The following is a 16,481-nucleotide window of genomic DNA, read 5'->3' as shown; positions in this document are numbered from 1 at the left end:
ATAGATGCAATTTGAATATGCATTTAGCCCATAGGAATGTGTAATCAATAAGTAAGATACTGTTTTAAATCTCATATGCTGATAAAATAACTACCAATTGCTGACAGTCATAATGTTTGAGTTATGTCCAGAGAATATTGACATGCCTTATAATTAGCAGTAATTTCATTTTTTTTCTCTGCTGCAAGACTAGAAGTGAAAGATTCGCTAAAATATATTGTATGTAAGTTAACTAAATGTGCAGTTAAATAATTTGTGGATATTCTGTATAGTTATATATGTTCTGATTAAGCCATGAAAACCAAGAAAACCAACATCGTGGCTTTTTTATGTCAAAATTTTATCTCTGTGTCTTTTTCTTATATAACTCTATATTTAATTTTATTATAAAGTATCTGTTACATAAGAGAAAATATGACAAATACGTGTAACTCATACATCATAAAAAATAAAACAAATACCTTAGAAACCCACCATCTAGTCTATAAATAGAACAGAACTATTGTGGCAACTTGCAGTTAAAAAATAGCTATTTCTTACAGGGAAACTAGAGTGCTGGAAACAAAACAACCAGTACAGAATTAATGAAAATGTTGACACATTTTGAAAAATGTAACAATGTCACTGAACAACTTGTATAACCCAAAAAACCAAACCCACTGCCGTCGAGTCAATTCTGACTCATAGCGACCCTGTAGTAGAAATTGTCAAATGGCAGCCTGATTTGCTGTGTAAACTTTCACCGAAAACACAATAAAATACTATTTAAAAAATAGTTATCTCTCGCTCCCCCACTTCTTTGGAAGAGTGTACTTTCCTACCCCCAGAATTTGGGCTTGTCCATGTGACCTGTTTCAGCCTAAGGGATATTAGCAGACATCAGACAAGCAAAGGCTTGGGATGTGCTCTCATGATGGAGCTTGCTCTCATGTATTCTTCCAGGGACATAAGAAGAACTGCCTTTGAGTAGTTGCTGCACCTTCTGACTCAATCCGAGACCTGCACTTGGCAGAAGTGCCACCCTACCTTCCAGGGTGAAGCCGAGCCACTCATCTGAACTAAACCATGAGCAAGAAAAAGAAATTGTTGTTGTTTTAAGACATGGAGATTTGGAGCAGCTTGTTACACAGCAATAGCCGATCCATAGTTCTAGTTATTTATATGATAGAAATTAACTACAGTGTTTATTCTTTCTTGATCTCTCCTTCTACTTAGCATCTGGAGATAATGACTCAACCTTGTATCTTTTTCTCTCTTAGCAGTGGTTTATTTACTTTATTAGTCATTTCAATGAACCACTTTTGGTCTGTTACTCTTCCATTGTACTGTTCTACAGCATTTCCCCCTAGCTTTAAAATTGCATACTTAGCTCAACGACTTTTATTACAGGCAGGAAAAAATTAAGTTACCTTCAAAATACTCTGTCCATTTCACTCCATAGTTTTAATATGTTATATTTTCATCAAGTTCTAATTATTTTCAAATGTCCATAGACCTATTTGTGCTTATGTCATTGACACTGCACCCACTTATTTTTTGTGTTATATTATTTTGTGTCCACTACTTGAAAGCCTCTGCTTTTTTTAAACATCTACAACAGACCCAAGTGGCAAATTCAATGACTTCATCAGCCACCTCACTTCAAAATCCCTTCCATCTCTCATCTCACAAACTACCTCATTCCTGATACTTTTCTTCCTTTATTATCCAAACAGCAGTCCTGGAGATTTTAATTAATCCTCTCTTAAGCAATGCTGACCTACTGATTCATGTTGTATTATGTTATTGAGATTGCCTTAGTTCATATCTAAATTTTAATTATTCTGAGGCCACATCATCCATAGAACCTACCATATTACTGTAAACCCAACACATGCTGAAAATACTGAATTAATGATTTATTCTAGAAGTGATGTACAACAGAAGTTTCTCTTATCAATTTGGCTTGCAAAGCAGTGTAAGTAAGCATCTAATTGTGTAACTCGAAATAAGATAAGATTTAGGCATCTAGATATGTCAGTAAAAATAAAAATAACATATACAGAAATTATGGAATTCAGTCATTTATAAAAATGAATTATCTAACAAAATATCTTTTTTATGTTCTTGCAAATAGTGGAAACAAGTTGGCTACTTCAAGTGGAGACACTACGGTTAAATTGTGGGACCTCCGTAAAGGTGATTGCATTTTGACCTTCGAAGGACACAACCATGCAGTATGGTCCTGCACGTGGCACTCCTGTGGTGATTTTGTGGCTTCTTCCTCACTGGATAAAACTAGTAAAATCTGGGATGTTAATAGGTAAGAAGTATTTTAAACATTATTGACTTTCTATTTGGAAAAATGCACATGAGTTCACCTACTCCTCACTTACCAACTCGTTATTCTACGTTTGACATTTACGACAATAGTAAAAAACTACTATCCTACTATTTTGTGCATTGGCAACATATGTCTGGCAGTAATGAATGCTGAGGTGTGAGGCAAGCGTAATGTCTGTGATGATTAAGGTTAGATATCATCTTGGCTGGGCCGTGATTATCAGTAGTTTGGCAGTTATGTAACAATGTAATCTGGCAGTTATGTAATGATGTGGTCATCCTCCATTTTGTGATCTGATATGGTCTTGCTCCATTTTTGCCTAACACTGATTTTTGCATAATGACCTGGTCTTTGGAACCTAATCATGTCGATAAGCGCCGATGGGTGTGATTTTTTTTTTTTCTGTCAATACCACCACTGGTAACTATTATAAAAAAAACTGTTAGTTGATAACATTATAGAGAGCTACTTAAATAATCTCTGCAAAATCTATTTCTAACTCCATTAATCTATGTTGATATAGTAATTCCTTTCAAAATTCAGGTGTCAAGATGAAGCCTGTGTAATAAGATTAGAATTGCTTCATTGGGAAATTGTTTCAAGCAGGATAGAAACAAATAGTTATTTATTTATTAACTTTTATTGAGCTTCAAGTGAACGTTTACAAATCAAGTCAGTCTGTCACATATAAGTTTATATACATCTTATTCCGTACTCCCACTTGCTCTCCCCCTAATGAGTCAGCCCTTCTAGTCTCTCCTTTTGTGACAATTTTGCCAGCTTCCAACTCTCTCTATCCTCCCATCCCCCCTCCAGACAGGAGATGCCAACACAGTCTCAAGTGTCCACCTGATATAATTAGCTCACTCTTTATCAGCATCTCTCTCCTACCCACTGTCCAGTCCCTTTCATGTCTGATGAGTTGTCTTCGGGGATGGTTCCTGTCCTGTGCCAACAGAAGGTTTGGGGACCATGACTGCCGGGATTCCTCTAGTCTCAGTCAGACGATTAAGTCTGGTCTTTTTATGAGAATTTGGGGTCTGCATCCCACTGATCTCCTGCTCCCTCAGGGGTTCTCTGTTGTGCTCCCTGTCAGGGCAGTCATCGATTGTGGCCGGGCACCAACTAGTTCTTCTGGTCTCAGGATGATGTAGGTCTCTGGTTCATGTGGCCCTTTCTGTCTCTTCGGCTCTTAATTGTCGTGTGACCTTGGTGTTCTTCATTCTCCTTTGCTCCAGGTGGGTTGAGACCAATTGATGCATCTTAGATGGCTGCTTGTTAGCATTTAAGACCCCAGACACCACATTTCAAAGTGGGATGCAGAATGTTTTCATAATAGAATTATTTTGCCAATTGACTTAGAAGTCTCCTTAAACCATGGTTCCCAAACCCCCGCCCTTGCTCCGCTGACCTTTGAAGCATTCATTTTATCCCGGAAACTTCTTTGCTTTTGGTCCAGTCCAATTGAGCTGACCTTCCATGTATTGAGTGTTGTCCTTCCCTTCACCTAAAGTAGTTCTTATCTACTAATTAATCAGTAAAAACCCTCTCCCTCCCTCCCTCCCTCCCCCCCTCATAACCACAAAAGTATGTGTTCTTCTCAGTTTATACTATTTCTCAAGATCTTATAATAGTGGTCTTATACAATATTTGTCCTTTTGCCTCTGACTGATTTCACTCAGCATATTGCCTTCCAGGTTCCTCCATGTTATGAAACAAATAGTTATTTTTAAGAGTTAAGTTTAATTCTCACTTACCCAGCATGCCAACTCTCCATATATGGAACTAACAGTTTAATAGATATAAATATGATGAAAATAATTACTTGCTTTATGCTTAATTTGGATACATTATATGCTTTTCTTCAATTAAAAATTTCTGGAAATCTAGAAATTCAAGAATAAATGTAATTTATTGTGTATAATGCTGTATAAGGTATCATGTAGAGGAATAAGTTTTTGTGTTTTGATCTTTATTCAAAACAGACAAATTCATTCGGTTTAAATTATCACAATTCCTGTCATGTCCAGATATTTTTGGATTGTTACATCTTGCTAGGTATACAAATAAGCTGCAAAGAGATTAGCTTAGCTACTGTGAAAAGTCCCGATTGCTTCAGCTAAGGGACTGTGCATCAGTCAGATTCTGACAACTTTTATCAATGAAACAATGCCCAGTTCCTAAATATAAGTGATAATGACTCCTGAAAACTTAGGAAAACAATTGTCACAGAGCCACTATAATTCATTTTGTCAGAGAAAGACTCACTCTCAAGGTGGACAGATGTAAAACAGGTCCCTTAACAAACACTCTGTCTCCATTTTTCTTGAATCATGGGTAACATACTTAGAAGAGAGAGAAAGTAGGTGTTAGCAAAAAATTAATAGGTTTTCTGAGAAAATTCATGAAAAGGTATACAAAGTCCTATGAATAATTCGATTGTCTCCTGAGGCCATGTGCCAGTTATTAAGCTATGTCCTCTCACCACCAAACTCACCCTTCTGTATTGTGCTTTTGTGATGCTGGAGCTCGGACTCTGCAAATCACATTTCTGCTTTGCCAACTGACTCTCTCAGTTTCAGTCAGTAGAGGATTCTAGCAGGAGACTGCAAGACTGGAGTGCTTTTCCGCCTCTGCTTCTGACGGGCTTCTCGCGTACTCATAGTTCCAGTGAGCGTGGGCCCATAAACACTTCATCTCAGGATAAGGGCCCTCGCATCACAGCAGCTGAATCTAATTGGCAGTTTTTCCAAAACTTGCAGAAACAGCCTCATCATACCCTCATCCAAGACACTAACCCCAGCTGACAGGCACCAAAGGTCTAGGTTCTGGGCTCTGCAAGCTCTCTGCTGTCCCTCCCCAGGCATAGGAATACCAATACCAACCAACAAGTACCCCCTCCTCAGACAACTGAGTTTCAGTTCTGCAGGCCTCCCTTCAAGTATCTAAGTTTTAACAGTTCCAGCCTATTTCCTTTGTTTCCTCAGTCTTTGGGGTGGTAGCTGCTTCTTGTAGTGACTTTCTTCGTGATACCTTAACATTCTCTTTTTCCTTTATGAGTTACCTAGTTAACAACTTTATACCCAGTCAACAATCCTGCATATTAAAATTTCCTTGTTAAAATAATAGGTACACATTCTGTCTACTGATCGGACCTTGACAAATACAGAAATTAGTGGGTAAATAGCATAATCTGCCTGAACTATAAAGATATGGCTAAGTAATGTTCATATGCTCCATATGAGGAAACATGACTCTGGGTAACACATTTTAGAACTCTTTCTAACTAAAATGGTGAAAATTTAAGCTATATTTTAAGTCTCAGATTATAACATTTGTTTATGTGTCATGATTGAATATATGGACTCTTAATTTGATTGTTACTATATCACGTGACCAAATTTTATTATAATAGGTTACCTGGAATTTTGATACCAGGAAGCTCTGGTGGTGTAATGGTTAAGAGCTATGGCTACTAACAAAAGGTCAGCAGTTCGAATCCACCAGGCTCTCCTTGGAAACCCTCTGAGGCAGTTCTTCTTTGTCCTATAGGGTCGCTATGAGTTGGAATCAACTCAAGGACAGTGAGTTTGGTTTTTTTTTTTTTTTTTTTGGTTTATCTCATTTTAATTTGTATAACCTTTGGCTTTGATGAGGATCCTAACAGAAGATTATGGCTTATTCTAAAATAAATCTTCAAATGTATTTTGAAAAACACTGGTGAAAAACTGATTCCTAATAGACTTAGCTATAACTCTAATGATTTCAGACACTTTTTTTGACTTGATGACCTTTCTCTATGACTCTGATATTCAGTTGCTATCTCCCCACTGATGCTCAGTAGATATTGACATAACAGATCAAAATCATTCTTGATTGATGCTGAAATTCTTTAAATTTCAAACAAAGCGTCAATGCCAAGAGCTCACCTTCATCCTCAAGGACAAAAAAATTATGTCAATTTTAAAGCTAAGGTAATGGACAAATATTGAAAGGTATTAACTAAGATATTGATTGTTTCTATAGCAGCTATTGATATATCTTTCAGAGTCATAATCAAAGCACTTAGCTCTAATTTATGATTACTCATGAATCAATACTTAGCAGATACGTCTAAAACTAGTGTCTCGCTTTAAAATTTCATAGGCTATTGGAACTGGCTTAATAGCTGATGTGGACCAGTCCTTCGTCTTAGTAAGATGAGTGGTGGTGGAAACTGTGCTATACTGAGTCATATATTCTTTATCCATAGGCCACATAACTTTTAATAAAATAATTTATTTTGGTAGACTCTACTGTTTACCAGTGTAGGAAGATTTTAGAATATAATCCCTTTTTTTACTTTCTATCCTTCCAAGGATGAGCCCCTGGATTGGCCTTGACTATCTTTTAGTGGATGTGTTAACCATAGCCCTGTGACTGTTTCTGAATTGGACATTACCTGGCCATGCCATCTTGTTAGCCATTCAGCAGAAAGTTGGTTCAGTGAGAGTTATAATCAATGAAAAAATTCCAGAACAAACAATCACATTTAATAAGTGCTAAGAAGAAGAATATCTATGGCACTGAGCCTAGGTGAGTCTACACTCTACAAGCTTTCTTTGAATAACTAACAGTAGCACTTTGATGATCTTGTGAGTGATCACATACATAAAGTGGAAATTTATTTGTTTCAGTAAGTGATTATTCATGTATACATTAATTTTGTATTTTTAAATGTATTCTTTAAAAATCAATCATAAGGCTGACATACATCCTTGAACACACAGACGCACTCACCATTGTATCCTAAGCAAGGACTGGTTGGCACATGGGAGGTTGGTTGAATGAATGAATGAATGAATGAATGAATGAAGACTGAATTAACAAATGCATGTGAATAAAGTGCTGTCCCTCCCCCTATTCACACTGCAAACAAACTACAATGATACCTGTGAGGCTAGAACTTCATGGGACTGCCTGGTTTTCCCAGGTCTAAAGTCTACCTTTGACAGGATGCAGTCTTACTACTTTTCTATTGCTCTCTATTAGTGGAAAATGTTTTAGTTTTCCTTCCCTGGCAGGTTTCCACTTTACACAGTTTCCAGCTTTCACAGGTTTTACTGTATAATTTAATTGTGCTGTCTTATCCTACATGGATCTATAAAATGATAAAAATGATATAGGAAAATGAGAGAAGATCTAAGTCACCTTTCAAAAGTGATTTGTGTTTGTTTAGAGGCATTTGTGCATAAAATTAATCAATAAGTATTCATGAAATGACAACACCGTGAGACTGTGTTATAGACATAAGGAAATTCTAAGACTCCATCGCTGTTCTCAATGAGATTACAAACAAAAACGTGTAGCAATTTTGAAGCAATCAGAGAATATGTAATGCATCTGCAGTTTATAATATCAGGTTTAATATTCTAGCTAACTCCTGGCTGCTGTTCTTAACAGGTAGCTGGGCATTTGGCTGAGCAAATTCTACACTGCCGCTCTGATATTTGTAAGGCAGGTCATGTGCCTCATTAGCTTGAGCAGAATGAGTTGGGAAAAAACTAAAATATTACTGAAAATGGCAAGAGTTGAACAGTTTGTAACCAATGATAGAAGGAATCAGAGAGACTTGCAAAAGATAGCAGCTTCTGGACCCCAGACAGTAAGAGATAAATCAGTCCTTATCTCCAAGTGCGTTGTTTCAGATGCCCTCAAGATTAAGTTGGGAGAGAAAAGTAAAGTAGGCTTAAAAACCAGGTTTAGAAAAGTACTTCTTGGTTACTGCCAAATTAAACTGACAGGAGGCCAATCTATCAGAAACCTACTAAGTTTTTGAGAGAAATACATTGAAAAGGAGGCCACAAATCTAGCCTTAATAAATCCTTCGCTTTTCAAACTGTACAACAATCTTCAGGTCTCAAAACTTGCATCCAAATAAAGTGAACTTTGAGTGCTGTACAGTTCTCAAGGAAGACATAGACTACAGTGCCATTTCCAATATAGCTGTGGAGGATAGTGGAAGAGAAAGAAAATGCTGTGGAACAAAACCAGAGGCCAAAAAGAACAATGAGCAAAGAAGCTCTTCCCAAAGGGAGATCCCTGGTCTAATCAAGGAACGTTCTTCAGTGTCATGACAAAGTTCCTCCTCATGCCTGCCTAGGATTCCATCACTATTTGGACTAATGACTCTTGCGTTTCCTGTTTTTTGTCTTGGAGTTTGTATTGCAGTTATTTTGTTCTTGTATCTCCCTTATACAGTGTGTTTATAGTGGTGGTGTTGGTGGGGAGCATAAAACTTGTCTTTTATTTGGTTGGTCGCCAGAGCACAAGAAACCCTTGTGAGCCCGATGGAGCAGATTGAGCATCACTCAGAGACCCTGGACTGTGAGATACATGCAGTAAGGCAATAGGACTTTGGGTTGTCTCCCTGAGGGGAGGGGAGTGGTCAGTGAATATAAGTGAAAGGAAGTTTAGCCATCATATTTGGTGACCAAAAAAGCAAACCATGGCAGACATTCCTAGGGGTTCACCATCATCCATTCTCCTTTATTCCATATTGTCTATTTAAATGGCATTTCTCAGTCTTTCTTTTAGTTAGGTGGTAGTGTGCCACTAAGTTCTCTATAATAGAGTATCAGCTGAAGTGATATGTGCTGTGTCCATCCTTTTCCCTTGTGATGGGAGGATATCAATACCAATGACTAGAGTAATCTTAAAATCCAGTTATTGAAGATGACAGAGTGACTGCTGGCTTGTTTAAATTAAAGCCACCCTATTCCCTACCTCTGGTTCACCAGGAACAGCCTCTGGAGTTTTGAGCAATAAGGAAATAAACTTCAATTTTGTTCAATACATTCTATTTTCAGCCTATTTGTTACAGCACTTTAGTCTGCCCTATCCAGTGTAGGCACCCCGTGAATATTTTTTAGGTGATGTGTTTCCCCCTCATGACAAATTAATAAGGCAGCTAAGAGCAGTCCTGCAATATTCTCAAAATTATTACAATGGAGTAGTAATGGGAATTCTATGCTGGTAATAAATGACTATTTAATTCCTCAACTACTTTTTCTTCCCTTGCTCTTCCTTACTTTCCATCCTTAACGTCTGCTGTAATACTATTGGAGCTTATGAAGTCCCACTTGTAAGCAGCTATACTTGTAAGCTGAATGATTGTTTTTCATGAAGGCTAATGCCTGTAAAAATAGATGCAAATTATCAGAAAACATGCAACTATAATATATTAATGTCTCCAGTAGTGGAATGCCGATTCAATACAGTGCAGTACAGTATATTATACACTATAGCCTGTTGCTGTCAAGTTGATTCTGACTCATAGCAATCCTGTGGAACAGAGTAGGACTGCCCCATAGGGTTTCCAAGGCTGTAAATCTTTATGTAAGCAGACTGCCACATCTTTCTCCCATGAAGCATCTGGTCAGTTCGAACTTCTGACCATTCTGTTGGCAGCCATGCACTTAATCACTGTGCTATCAGGGCTCCTATACAATTAAAAAAAGAAATTGAGAATCTCAAATTTATAGTAGATTTATTGTTTGAGAGTCAGCTTTGCTGACTGCAGTCAAACTGATAGAATACAAATGATATCTTTCATGTGTCTTGACCTCACAGTTTTATTTATTTATAGATTTAACAGATATACATTGAGCACTTACTCTGGTCCATGTATTGTTCTAGTCACTAAGCTATAAAAATAGCAGTGATTAAACAGATAAAAATCCTTTCCCTCATGTAGACGACTTTCTATTGAGAGAGAGAGAAAATGAGCCAAATGAAAATAATAATAAATAATTATGTATGGCATTTAGAAATTATAAGTTTTATAGGAAAATAAGGCATAGAAAGTAAAAAGGAATGGTGAACATAAAAAAAGGATGGCTATTTTAAATAGAATGGTCAGGGGAAGTCTTATTATGAAGTTGACATAAAGTGGTAAGCCAGTATGGGAGAAACTATTCCAAGCACTTTCAAAGAGGGAGCTCCCCTTAAGGCAGTAGCAGGCTTTATATGATTGAGGAATAGCAAGGAGGCCGTGTGACTGGGACAGCCCATTTAAATGGCTTTGACACCTTTGCTGTCAATGAGATGGGAAACCACTGGAAGGTTTTGAGCAGGAGAGTCACCTAATCTGTCTTGCGTTTTAAGATGATGATTCTGGTTACTGTGTTGAGATTGGACCATGGGGTAGGGGCCAAGAGTAAAAGGAGTATCAACTGGGAAGCAATTGCAATCAGGGCTTCCAACTGGTTCTTTCTGGTTGGAACCCCTGCTGATAATTTGCATTTTCACCCAGATATATTGAATCAAATCTATGTTTTGACAAGATCTCTAGGTGGTTCACATAAAGTATTTTGAGAACTGATGCTCTACTAGTGGTCCCTAAAATTGGTCCCTAGTCAGCAGTATTAGCATGCCTGGGAATTTGTTAGAAATAAAAATTCTCAGCAGAGGTTCAAACCTGACCAAACTGGTGAGAAGCCTGATTGCAATGATCAGATGGTGAAGATTTGAGATGGTGGAAGGTTGAGCCATGATGAGAAGAGTGAAGGTGATGAGAACTGTTTGTATTCTGGATGGACTTTGAAGATAAACCCAGTGGGGATTACTGAGGTTTTCCAGTTGTGACAGACAGAGAAAACAAATGATCTGTTGCATTTTGAGGCATCTGAGTGGCAAAAAGCTCATTATCTTTGTAGTGGAAGACAAACATAAACTTTATCCCCATAGAAAAGATTTTTCAACCAGCTGCATCATCTGGAATTCCAGAAACGGGTGAAACAGAGGTAGAATGATTAACAGGTACTTTTTAGTGAAGGTAATCGACTGTTCTCTCCTATCTACTAGCATCACTTCATTCTTAACTTAATAATTTATTGGCCAATCATAACCTCAGGGCTGGATGAAGTGGGACAGACAGAAGGCTATAGGAAAAGCAAACAGTGAAAACTAAGAAAAAGGAAATGTGACATATTAAGATTATGCTAGAGTGAGTAAAGGAATCTTCTTTTTTTGATATGTGCTATTTATTTTCTTTGAGGCAAATAGGGAACCTAGGTAGACTCTAAAATGGAAGAAATTTATTTATTTTTATTATAAAATCAGGAATAGCGTAATAGCACCAAAGAAGTTAAAAAATTGAGTTTAGTATTTATAATAATAGAAGTATTCAGCTAACATGTGTTACACTCTTTATGATTCACTTTGCAAAGTTGGCCATATTAGAGATGAAGAATATATTATACGATGTTAATGGTTTTAAAACATAATGACGTACGAAGCATTAAGACTCAAGGGCATGGATTATTGGTGCATTAATATCCACCTTATATTGTAAAGACCCCCAGTTTGCCTTCTTATACTTCAAAAGGCACCCAAGATATATATTATAGACTGCTAAAGAAACACTTTAAACATAATAATGTTACATTATAAAAAATTGTACAATACTTGAATTGGCCTCTTGCGATCAATTTATCCTGTTCACCAGGATATTTAATCAATTATTACATCTTCTTAGATTTTCATTTATATTCAAATGATATCTCCCCTTGAAAAATAGGCTCGAAATGATATCTAAGTATTATTGAACATAAACACATGAAAAATAGAGAATGAAAAAACAGAAAAAGAAAATGGCATATGTCATGGATTCAATTATGTTCCCCCCAAAATGTGTGTATCCACTTGGCTAGGCCATGATTCCCAGTCTCCTGTGGTTGTCCTCCATTTTGTGATTGTAATTTTATGTTAAGGAGAATTAGGGTGGGATTGTACCATCCTTACCAGGTCACATCCCTGATCCAATGTAAAGGAGTTTCCCTGGGGTGTGGCCTGCACCACCTTTTCTCTCTTAAGAGATAAAACGAAACGGAAGTAAGAAGAGAGTTGGGGACCTTATACCACCAAGAAAGCAGCGCTGGGAGCAGAGTGTGTCCTTTGGACCTGAGGTTACTGCACTGAGATGCTCCTAGAGCACGGGAAAACTGATAACAAGGACCTTCCTCCAGAGAGAAAGCCTTCCCCCAAAGCCGGCACCCTGAATTTGGACTTCAGGCCTACTGGACTGTGAGAAAATAAACTTCTCTTTGTTAAAACCATCCATTTTTGGTATTTCTGTTATAGCAGCACTAGATGACTAAGACAGCATACCATATTTTTCAATGTCATCTCCCCATAAAAACAGTGCATAATTAATAAGAATTGTTCAGTAATACCTATTTTATGAATAAGACATATTAAAAACTCAGGTTTCATTTAGCAAGTCATACCATGATTAAAAACATCAAGAAGTTCTCTCACAACCAGTATGGTTTGTGTGTATATATGAAGAATGCCTCAAGCAACGATGTCTACTGCAATAAAATTGATGTGAGTGTTCTTTTACATATGTATATAAAAGCAAAAACCAAACCCAGTGCTGTCGAGTTGATTCTGACTCATAGTGACCCTATAGGACAGAGTAGAACTGCCCCATAGAGTTTCCAAGGAGCACCTGGCGGATTCGAACTGCTGACCCTTTGGTTAGCAGCCATAGAACTTAACCACTACGCCACCAGGGTTTCCACATATATAGAGAGAGATCAATAAACAAGAGAGATAAAGGTAATTAAGATTTTAAAGTGTAGTCCTATAGATTTGTACAACAAATACTATTTCATATGAATGAGAGGTATAATACATATGTAACTTTGTAACTTGTGCTAAATAAGGTACACTTTCTGTTTGTTATCTTACAAACCAGATTATGTATTAAAAAAAAAAAAAAAAGCCCCCAGCTCTCAAATTGATCTGGACTCATAGTGACCCTACAGAACAGAGTAGAACTGCCCCACAGGATTTCCAAGGCGACATCTTTAAGGAAGCAGACTGCCACATCTTTCTCCCATGAAGCAGCTGGTGGGTTTGAACTGCCAACCTTATGGTTAGCAGCTGAGTGCTTAACCACTGCACCACCAGGGTTCCCCACAGATTATGTATATTAGATATAATTTGGATGTGTATAGGTGAAATTAAAGAATATTCCAAAGAGGGTATAAATATGTATTGTATAACATAGCATGCTATAAGTATATCACCACCAATCAAAGCAAACACTCCAATTTATAAAAGCTGCGATGCACCTTCCCCACTCCTGCTAAAATAAAAACCTAGTCCATAAATGAATGTTAGCCCTCCTCAATGCTAATGACTAAGAGTTTGAATGTGTTTCTTCATTAATATATGTTGAAATAAAATTATATATAACCATAGTACACATGAAGTAAAAACCTAGTCATAGGTATTATATTTAAGATTTAATCATATATGTGCATAAACAAAAGACCCAGTGCCCGTTAGACATATATGTATGTACATATATTAATATTAATCCAGTAAAAAATTAATTTTCAGTGAAATATAAATTATTGATTCTCTTAGATCTTTTAAATATTACCTAATCAAAATAGCATTTTATTTATATCTTTTTTCTATGATACCCATACATAAATTATTTCAAAAGCATTTAAAACAGCAAACTCTAAACATAATCATGAGTCTGAAACATTGTTTTAGAATTATTAAAATGGTTTTCATTTAAAGAAAACTGAGATTTGATTCAATTACTATTGAAATGAATTGAATGTCCAAATGCATCAAGTCAAACAATTTGGGTAGAATTCAACTAAGTATTTCTCATTCAAAATCATATTGTTAGATGAGAAACACTTCCTTTTTAGATAATAAATTTTAGTTTGTTCTCATGAATAAAACATTGTGAAATGCAAGTTCCATAGGGATTTTAAATAATGGTACTTCACTTTCTGACATGGGTGTGTGCACAATTCTAACATGTATCACTAAGAGCACAATTTGTTCAAACGTGTTCTGGGCAGTGTATGAACAACCAGGATATCTTCAGTCAAGGAGGATAGATTGATAACACTCTTGCCTGACATCTGGTCACCCTAGAACCTAGAATGGGTCCTGTAGAAAGCAAGACCTCTAACAGGATTTCACCCTTTAAGAAAGACATCCCTTCTGGTTTGGTCTATAGATTCTTGAATCATTTACTAGATTTGACAATGCAATTACTAAAAATTGTTTTTCTTAATTAGAAATTGTTGTGGGTTGAATTGATATTTTAAGTCCGAAATCCTGATCAATGTGAATGTGCTGTTATTTGGAAATGTTGTTATTGTTATTGTTAGGTGCCATCAAGTTAATTACAACTCATAGCAACCCTATAGGACACAGTAGAACTGCCCCATAAGGTTTCCAAGGGGCGGCGGGTAGATTTGAACTGCCGACCTTTTCTTAGCAGCTGAGCTCTTAACCACTATGCAGCCAGAGCTCCAAAATGGCATCTTGCAATGTCATTATTTAACATGAGGCCATACTGAAGTAGGGTGTGCCCTAATCCAATCTGACTGTTGTCCTTATAAAAAGAGAAGAGACAGACTGTCTCATGAAGATGGAGGCAGAAATTTGAGTTGTGCTGCCACAAACCAGGATATGCCTGGGGCTACCAGAAATTGGAAGAGGCAAGGAAGGGTCTTCCCATAGAGATTTTTTAGGATGACAGCTTGATTCCAGAATTCAAGCCTCCAGAACTGTGAGAGAATAAGTTTCTGTTATTTCAAACCACCCATTTTATGATAACTTGTTATAGTAGCCTTAGAAAACTAATACAAAAATTAATTTATGGTTCATTCATTTATTCAATATTTACCAAGCTATGTTCTAAGTCATACTCCTGGACCTAGGGATACAGCACTGAATGAGACAGGAAAGCTTCTGCTCTTGTGAAACTTACATGAGAGAGAAAGGTTTTGCTGTTATCCATGATTATAAATCATTAAACAAGCTCTCTGACTTGGCCATTGGTGAAAAAATTAATTTCTCACCTTAGAGGTGCAAAGTCAATCCTACCAAGAGTGACTGGCTTTCTGAGTTGTCATGTATATTCAATATTTTTTACTAAATATATACTTACAGGTTATTAATAAAACCCAAATGCCTATGAAAAAACATCATATTTGGAGAGATTAGACTCAGCACCATTTTTAATTTCTGCCTCTTTGGTGGGTTTTGGGTCTGGGTTGGTGGGTTATTACCTATAAACCTCTAAGTTCACTCTTCATGCCAGGCAGTGTTTCGTTCTGTTGTACACAGGGTGGCTATGAGTTGGAACCAACTCAATGGCACCTAACAACAACAACAACAACAGGTACATATCACATACCAATCACCAAATTAAGATAGTTTAAAGCAGTTTTGGTATGAAGAGTGAACTTTCTTGTGATCATCCTAGTTCAGTTTAATTTGGGGTTATTAGGTCAGTTTAGTTTTTGTTTGAATAGGAAAGAAAATGGATTTTAGAATAATATCCATTAGCAAGACACAATATGAAATGCTATTCATCAATAACGTAGATAATTATATGAAGAAATGTTGTATCCCACCCTGCTTATGTTTAATGTGCTCTTATCTCTGACTAGTAAAATGCACACCTAAATTATGTGATTTTTTTTTAATATACAGACCAATCCTGAAATATTGAAAAATCATTTTTGCTTATTCATGCTAAGTAATGCAGACATTTAAAAATTAATCTTGAAGATTTAAAATGAGTTAACCCACTGCCATAGAGTCAATTCTGACTCATGGCAACCCTATAGGATAGAGTAGAACTGTCCTATAGGGTTTCCAAGGAGTGGTTGGAGGATTCTAACCACTGACTTTTTGTTTAGCAGCCAAGTTCTTAACCATTGGGCAACCAGGGATTCTAAAATGAGTTCGTAATAGTTATTTTATGTATTATTGCCTGATTAGATGTCCAAGTAAAATTTCTTATTCATGATTTCAATACTTAAATTTTCTTTGGAAATGCATGGTTTTTATCTAAATATACATTTTAAAAGATGCAACATTCTAGCCTAGAAAACAAAGCATCCTTGTATACAAAAGCTATAACTACTATATAAGAAAGCAGGCATTTGATATATTTTTCTTGATTAGCTTGGCCTAGATCTCTGAAAAATTTGTAAAAGCACAGGATGCTTCCAACTTTATAGGTGACATGTTTTTCCTCATACATTTCTATAGTTATTGACAAATTCAATGCAAATTTTAGGCAATATTAATGTGTCTCAGAAAAAATTTAACTTTACTATTTTAC

General features: G+C 36.5%; 1 protein-coding gene across 6 annotated transcripts in view; it reads left to right on the top strand.

Moving 5' to 3' along the window:
* The window catches only part of LOC111747568 (sperm-associated antigen 16 protein-like), an 803,762-nt gene that overhangs the window by 556,869 nt on the left and 230,412 nt on the right, over positions 1 to 16,481 (top strand). For all 6 annotated transcript variants that reach the window (XM_064286709.1, XM_064286706.1, XM_064286707.1 and 3 more), the window contains one exon: positions 2,117 to 2,302. In XM_064286709.1, coding sequence (XP_064142779.1) covers positions 2,117 to 2,302 — 186 coding nt within the window. The remainder of the gene's footprint in view (positions 1 to 2,116; positions 2,303 to 16,481) is intronic.

This window comes from Loxodonta africana, chromosome 6 (assembly GCF_030014295.1).
Source record: "Loxodonta africana isolate mLoxAfr1 chromosome 6, mLoxAfr1.hap2, whole genome shotgun sequence".
Taxonomy (NCBI): domain Eukaryota; kingdom Metazoa; phylum Chordata; class Mammalia; order Proboscidea; family Elephantidae; genus Loxodonta; species Loxodonta africana.
This window is presented reverse-complemented; position numbering and strand designations above follow the sequence as displayed.